The sequence below is a fragment of the Tympanuchus pallidicinctus genome, unplaced genomic scaffold (assembly GCF_026119805.1).
Source record: "Tympanuchus pallidicinctus isolate F22 unplaced genomic scaffold, pur_lepc_1.0 scaffold22, whole genome shotgun sequence".
In the NCBI taxonomy this organism is placed as follows: Eukaryota; Metazoa; Chordata; class Aves; order Galliformes; family Phasianidae; genus Tympanuchus; species Tympanuchus pallidicinctus.
The window spans coordinates 40,060,665-40,068,759 of NW_026294739.1; the positions used below are offsets into that span (position 1 = coordinate 40,060,665).

The following is an 8,095-nucleotide window of genomic DNA, read 5'->3' on the forward strand; positions in this document are numbered from 1 at the left end:
GCCTTCCAAGCTGCAAGAGCACACTGCTGGCTCATGTTAAGTTCTTCATTTATCAAGACCCCCAGGTCCCTCTCCACAGGGCTGCTCTCAAAGACTGCTCCTTCCAGTCTGTCAATTGAATCATTCTATCAAGTCAAATTTGATTCTTTCACACATAGGCAAGTGCTACACAGAGACATTGTCATTTACTTCACAGTCCAAAGTCCAGAAGTAAATTTAGTTACCTGTAAGTACAGACCCTATCACTGTTCAAATGCCTCTAATCTCAATTAGCAGCACGTGACTGCTGTTCTACACAACTTTGTTACTGATGACCTTGACTGTTTCTTGCTCTATTCTACCCTACCTGAAAAAGAAAAACCACAATATCCTCCCAAGCTCGCTTACTTTCTCCCCAACACTCTTTCTTCCTCTTCAAGTCTGCTTCTGTTACTCACAGCTTGCGGTATCTTCCAACATCTAACATTTGAGCGAAGGTGCATTTGGCATTTGATTCTCTTCTCTAACCTTGTTTGTTTTATACCCTTAAAGCCTCCAGGGCAGGAATTGCTTGTTCCCCTGAAACCGGTGTCTTATTACACTACTCCTAGGTCAGAACCAAAACTACCAGCAGGTTTGGGGTGTTTCTTTGGTTTACAAACTTCACTTAGCCGGAACTAAACCCACTAGCTTCAACCAACTGAAAGTTTGAAGCTATATATATCTTCAAACACAAAGCAATTCTGTAATATTCCAGCTAAAAACAGAAGTCTAATGCTGCCAAAGCCCTGCCATAGGACTGCTAAGGCTAATGCAGGCTTATGGCATCACACAAGCTAACACATGTATTTCTTCACCACTCACCCTTGTGCAATACAAAGTCTTAACCTCTTGTTTTTGCTGATGGTTGCAGATGTGAGGAATCTTTTTGCTGATCTGCTCAGGATTTTTACTGGAGTAACAGTGTCATTGACATTGAAAACCTTCAATAGGAAAACAGGACGTAATGATCTGAAATTAAGATCACTTCAGACGTGCACATTCTGATAAGGCCTGTCACATACCGGCCACATTCCAAAAGAACTAACGAAGGTTAACGTGCCTTTAACCAAACGCTAGGACTGAATTACAGTGTGACCTTCCTCCAAGAACAGGGATAGACGAAGACCCCTTTGTCCCACTCAGCACGACAGTAGCTGTCCAGATAGTAGGGAAAACCTTTGAGCCCATGTCCAGTACCAAACACTTATGTACAATACTTGCTCACTAGGAGAGATGACCAGTATTCCTGCCTCTGTCTTCTGCTGCTGTCCTGACTATGTGAACTAACCCTCACTGTAACATAACTTTACAGAGATACTCTATCTGCATATCCCAGCTGTAAAACTCCCATCAAGAAATTAAACAGTTGGTCCTGTGGGTAAGAGTCAAGCCCGCTCTACACCAACAAACAGCACAAACGCCTTCAGGGAGTTAAGCACCAACAGTGCAAAGGTTGTAAGTCCCAGAAATGCCTATTCCTTGTAGTGTATGTATTTAGGCACTTCACAGTCTGAGCACTTATGTGGGAAAGGCTTAGTCTGTCTAGGATGGCTCTTATTGCTTCTGGGAGAAGAAAATCCTGTCCAGGCCACACGCAGCCAGCAGAGAGGAAGGCCTTGTGACAAAAGTAATCCCCAACGTAAAGATTTAACCTGTTCAGCCAAGTCTTGCGAGCTCCCATACATGAACACAGAATCAGAGTCACTAAAGTTGGAAAAGCCCACTGGGACCCCCACCCCCTCCCCACCATTTCCACTGACTGCATCCCTCAGCATCACATCTACACCTCACTCTTCGCATCCTATAAACCAACACAAATCCTCAGAACAAATAAATGAGCTTCTAATATCCACTTTCAAGAAAGGGCAAGGTGTGTTTATTAAGTAAATTAAGTCATTTCTAGATCAATTATTCACTTGATGGTGTATCAGTAAATACGCACCTGTGCAAAGCTGTTCAGCAAAGCCACCCACGTGCTCTGAAACCCGGAGAGTTGCTGTGAACATCAGACGAAGGAAAGATCAGCCCACTCACAAACAACTTGGCAAATTTTGCTACAGTACCCATCCCATACAGACCTATCTCAGGAGCAGATTTCACACCCAGCCGCCTTAAAGCTGTGGCACAGAGCTCGCTGCGAGTGGAAAACAACGCGTCACTACGGCTCCGCATTGCTCACGCTTCCCATTTATTCCCCTGGAAATTCAAAGCAGTTCCCGGCAGACCGCCCTCAGCCAGGAACCGGGCCGGGAGGGCGCGGGCAGCTGCTGGGAGGGGATGTCTGGACAAACACAGCTGCAGCGCCCAGCACGGAGGCCGCGGCGGTCCCAGTAACGCCGGCGTCTAGAGCTAACGCAGCTCAGCCCCCCGGCGACCGTTGCAGCGCGGCCACGGCTCCGTGTGCCGTCAGCAAACACGGGAAGCGCGAGGATAGAGCCGCTGGGGCCGCCGCTCTCCTCGAGGAGCCAAACCGAGCGCCGTTCCGCGCCCTCCGAGCAGCGCCGGCTGCGATCACGGCGGCCGCCGCGCGCCTCGGCGCCTCAGGGCTGAGGCGGGAGTCGGGCGGGCCGAGCGCGGCTCCTCAGCGCTTCGGCGACAAACCCGCGCGGCTCTCGCACCTGCGGCGGCCCCGGGTGCTGCGGAGAGGACCCCGCTGCCCGCCGCCCGGCCGGCCCCGCACCGCGGCTCCGGGCGGCTGCACCGGCGCGGCTGCCCGCGTTACCTCCGCTCCCGCCGGCTCCGCGCTCCGGGGATGCTCGGTCCTTACCGCACACGCACGATGGCGGCCGCTCCGCCTCGCAGCCTCGCGCCCGTCACGATCCGCCCCTCCCTCAGCAGGAAACCGCCCCGGGGCCCGAGCTCTCGCCCGGCCCCGCCGGGTAACCCCGGCCCACCGCGCCCCGGCCGGGACCCATTCTTCCCTCGGGCGCCAAATGGAGCTGGGCGCCGCCGGCGCCGTTCCCGCCTCAGCGCTGTGACGGCGGAGGGCCGTTCCCGCCCGCAGCCCCTGTGGGGACATGGCGCCTCGGCCCCTTCCCCACCTCCTCGTTCTGCTTCCAGCCGCTCCCCACAGAGGTCAGGGACCCAGACTGCAAAGTGATAGGTTTGGTCTCTCCGGCTGTTATCTGCAGCCCCAGCAGGTGAGCCGAAGGGAGGACTTTTCGGTAGGATACATTGGGATAAAAGCTTTACAGCCAATAAAAATTATGAGGCTATGGAAGGACTCGAAAGGCAAAATGAGTGTTGTAATTCCCACGATCAGTTGGGCTCAGTGACCTTGATGGGTTCTTTCCAACTCAAAATACCCAATGGTTCTGTCACCATGAGGTGCACGTTCCCAATTGCCGCACCACTTGGTCTCAAATCTTGCTGTTTTTCTCCATTATTCGCACACAAGGCCACTGTTGCCCTCATACGTCTCTGCAAATACTCCTTACATTGTGTCTGGGCAACAATGATTGGAGTCTTTTTTTAGTTGGCTGCTTATGTACACAAACTGGCAGAAGCTTCCTGGTCACTCCATTGGGACTCGTTTCCAGACTGCATAGTGCTGTGGCAAAACAAACAGTCATTCACAGGCTGTAATCTGAAGCAGTTCGATAATGCCAGCTCTGTCATCACCACCTCTGTTTCAGCTCTTTTTTTGGATTTTGTTGGTTTTAGGTCTCCTGCAAGTTCAGCCACACCGAATCCATTGTCTCCTAAAGATACGACAGTGTCGTAAAGGAGCAAGCAATGCCTGACTGGTCTTCTGGATCTCAGCAGCCCTGCCTGGTAAATGAATTAGTTGTTTTCAATCAACTTATACAGAAAAGAAAAAGACATAGAAGGCATTCCTGGAATATAGCTCTATTTTGTACAGTATGAAGTTGTAATTGCACTTAGAAAGATAATATGACCCAGAGACTGGCTGGTAGATAGAAATAGTGTTTAGTCACTAATTACAAATATCCACAGTGCTCTATTTATAACCCTAGCAGCATTTTCAGGTAAACATACTTGAAGTCAGTCTCACACATTAATTAAAAAAATGGACTGTGTGATGCAGATGCTGCTGATTTCAGTTGGTGCTACACTGCCTTGGAAGCTCCCTCATACATTGAATTTACTGGAGACAAGAATCACTCTTCCAAGAAATGCACTCATAAATTGTCAGGAAATTAGAACATTGCCTTTAGGAACGTGTAATAGATGAGAGCTGAAGAGGCATCAATATCAAACCTTTACACATATGGTGGCAGTTCAGAGGAGGACATTTTATTTTATGGTTTTGAAAAAATATTTATTGAAAAAAATGCCCATTTGGGAATTTCAAAATAGAAGTTCACCCTCTGAATTCTGAAAACTTGTAAAACTGTAGGTGTTTCTGTGAGGGACCCATTTAGGACATCATCCTAAGGCATCCTAAGGCATCCTAAGACTCATGCAAGTACTCCTGCAGTTTTAGCAAATCTGCTTTTTTTGCATAATATTTCCACTTTAATACAACTTAGGAAATATTTCCACATAAATACAAATTAGGAAATGTAATTCAACTAAAAAAAAAAAAAAGGTTGAAGAATAAACAAGTTAAATGCTCTTAAACAAATCAAAACTGAACTTACATCATAGTAAAGAAAGCCAAATACACAGGAAATGGTTTTAGAACATAACAGAGCTGCAATAAAAACTGCTGTTTAATCTCAGTGAATATGGAGCCTGCTTATCAGCTTTGTGCTTGTTAACAGGTTAATCCTGGAGTGTGGGATGAGTTGAAGCACTTGCCATGTAAGTCCACCCAAAGTGTATTGCTCATGCACTTCACTCAGGGAACAAAAGAGCACGTACTGAGCTCCTTAAAGGTCAACACTGAACAACTGTATCCGAAGGAAGTAGTCATTGCTAGGCATAAGGCCATTAACTGTCACAGAGATGGCGCTTCCAACCGAGCATTTGAGGGTTTATGTTGGTTCCTTTTGAACATATGCTGTACAAAATGAGAAACGTGGGACCACATCTGTGCTTGTTTTGAAATGAACTATCTTTAGGGCTTGTGCAATGATTTGTGTGACAGTCATTCTGTGGCTTTGACCAAAACCCAGGAAATGACAGTGTTTGTGAGCCCTAAAAGTAGGCATTCTTTTTTCAAACTTCACCATCTGAAACAGCACAGAGTCAACCACATACTCTGCAGAAACAGTTAAAAAAATTGAGTTTAAGTCCCTTTGTTTCTTTTATTTGGTTAAAGTTGAGTGACTTTGTTTACAAAAATAAATTAGACCCTTTGCCACTTCAATCTTCTCTGTCATACAAACTTTTGCTGTAGCTGTTTGAAACAGAGTGATTATTACTTACAAATGAGAGTGACTACAAGCTCCAAAATGCTAGGCAATTAAACAAAATGTCTAAATTTAGGCTTCTAAATATATCTCACTGCTCCCTGCAGCATGCCTCCTCCTACCCTGTTTCATTGGCTCTCAGCATTTGACTGGATCCACTGCTTATCTGGCCCCCTTGGTGAGGCAATTCTGCTCCCTAATTTGGCAAACAGTACTTAATTGGGTTAGGGTTTTTTTGCTGTCATAATCACAAAATGCAAATACGGAGCATGTGAGGAGAGGAGAGAAAAGGAAGTGGCAGAGGTGAACGGAAAATGTCCCTCTAAGCACCAGAAGCAGAGAGACTGGCTTGGTCTTGTACAACTGCACTCTTATTTACACACTGTTAAGATTAATCCTTCTTTTATGGAAAACTTAGTTTCTCTCCACTGCAAGTTTTTAAGATAGATTGTAATGTAAGCATCAGCACTTCATCTTTTCATTTTATCATCTGCCTGTTCTGTTACCTGTCAGCTGCCTGGTCCTTTTCACTGCCTCACCTACATTGTTTGCATGCGGTTACAAGCTCTTTCTTCAATGCTGTCCATGCTGCAAGGTACAAGTAGAGATGGGCATCTTCTGAGTATGGACAATTTTTTAAATGTTACCAATAGACCTTGCTAGGAGAAAAAAGAAACAGGAAAAAAAATATACAAATAATCAGACAAAAGGATTCCAGTGTTCACTCAGCATTCTTTTGATTAATGCCCCAAGCTATTTTCATTTTACTGTTTCCCACTCTAATCTTCTCTATTATAAGTGGAATGTGCAATATTTCCTGTCTTCCCTGGCCAAATTTGGGGGTTTATTATTTGGAAAAAAAGTGACCTTTTGTAGTTACACTTATTTTTGAAGAAACAGATTGACGTTAAGACAAGTAAAACACTCAGCTCAGAGAGCCTGTCCTTTGTTGCAGGTGGTCTTTCTTGTACTGAATTACCTTCATAAGGCTCTGGCTGTGTGCTGATGTGAGGGGATGAATCACTGGCTTCACTTTCTTGCAAAACAGACAGGAGTTGCAATCACCGTCTCGCCAGGAATTAAAAAGCTGCAAGGATTTTTAAAGATAAAGCTATTTGTCCTTGTCTGTTTTGAAGGCCAGTAAAAAAGATTATATATAAAAAAAGCAAGATAAGGGGATTTCTAGCAGTAAAAAATGTTTCTGACAAATAAATATTTTTTTTCTTGATTTAGGGCCCAAAAGTGGTAGCCCAGTTTCATGGTATTTAGATACATTCCTTTTGGATGTTTTTGAAGACATCTGTTGCATGTTTTGTTGTTGCTTTAATATTACACAACTCTCACACTTCTAATTTGTGTGCTCAGTCTTTCTTCAAGCAGCAAAATTCCTTTATGTTACAAATTCCATTGTGTTACCATCAATCCTTTTCAGATGTACCTTCTTCCCTTGCAATACCTGCCTATCTCTCTTGTTAAAAGGAGTCTGGAAGCTTAGCTGAGTCTCCTAATGCTCAGAAGTGGTTACACTGATAGCCTGTTAGCAGGCAGCTTGCCACCAGAGGCTGAAGCCAATGTCATCACTTTGTTTGTGTTACCATGCTGAGCACAGGCTTTGCAATTAAAATTCCACCAGATGTTTCAGAGCAGAGCTACTTTGCATTAATTCCATGTTCTACAGTATGGCTCCATCCTGACCCCACTGATGCATCTTTGCTTTCAGTGTTACTTTTCTCCTAATTACTGAATTATTCTGTAAGGTTTGTGCAGTGAAATAATTTTATACATTCGTAAAAGAATTCAAAGAATTCCCTTTCATGTCACGTGAAGAACTTAAAACAGCACACTTCTAGCATGTATGTAGCATACTTCTGGGCAGCAGTAACAATTTTTGACCGAACTGATCATAAGGAAAGCCTTTATTGCCAAGGCTTTTCAGGATCCTTCAGGATCAGCTAGTTAGATTTGCTCCAATTTTAGGCTGTGTTTGGAAGTGAAGTTTTCCCAAATGTAAACCCAGAGACCTTTCTGTATAGATTCCCACACAATGTGGGCAAATCAGATGTCATGCCTATGCATTCTGGCCTGAATTAATACAATTTACATATAAGCAGAAGTGAACAGACTAGTAAGCACTCCTTTGAACATTTAGAAATTGGGGCCATTATACAAGTTCTAATTCATGAGTTTACATAGCATAGGCATTCTTTGTGAAGTAATCAAAACAATGTTGTTTCACAAAGGTGAGATCAGGTTTCTTGTCCAAGACTGCATGCCCCATGAGCAAGATTTTCAGAATATGCCTAGATTTTTAAAAACAAGCCTTAAAAATTGAGATGCAAACCATTTTAACGTTAAAAGAGTCTTGAAGATTAGGGGAATTGCATTTTGATGTAGCACAGGAGGATTTATTGCCAGTCCATTTGCCTTTGCAATCAATAGGATAGCCCTGTTAATGGGTTTAGTCTTTTGTCTGCCAGCGCAGTTGTTCCAATTTCTGATTTGTTCCTTCCCAGTATTAGAAGGTATTCAGCCCTAAAGTTAAAATTATGGTTGGCTTTGCTAACAGAAATGATTTCTCAGCAGTCTATTTGTGTGTATTTTGCACTTTGCTCCTTTGTTCCACACTTGGCTCTTGATTATTTGATGCATAGTGTCCCGCAGAGCAAATCCTAGTGGACTAATTAAGAACTGCCCAGAGTATCCCGAGTTATGCAAGATCCCCACAACTATGAAAAGCCTTTTCAGCTTCCCAATCA

The 8,095-nt window shown here is 44.5% G+C and overlaps 1 protein-coding gene across 1 annotated transcript in view; it reads right to left on the reverse strand.

Moving 5' to 3' along the window:
* SLC7A6 (solute carrier family 7 member 6) overlaps positions 1 to 3,040 on the reverse strand; it is a 28,809-nt gene extending 25,769 nt beyond the window's left edge. Inside the window, 2 exon segments of the mRNA XM_052686628.1 lie at positions 2,789 to 2,838; positions 2,840 to 3,040. Coding sequence (XP_052542588.1) covers positions 2,789 to 2,838; positions 2,840 to 3,040 — 251 coding nt within the window.
* Positions 3,041 to 8,095: the final 5,055 nt, after the last annotated feature.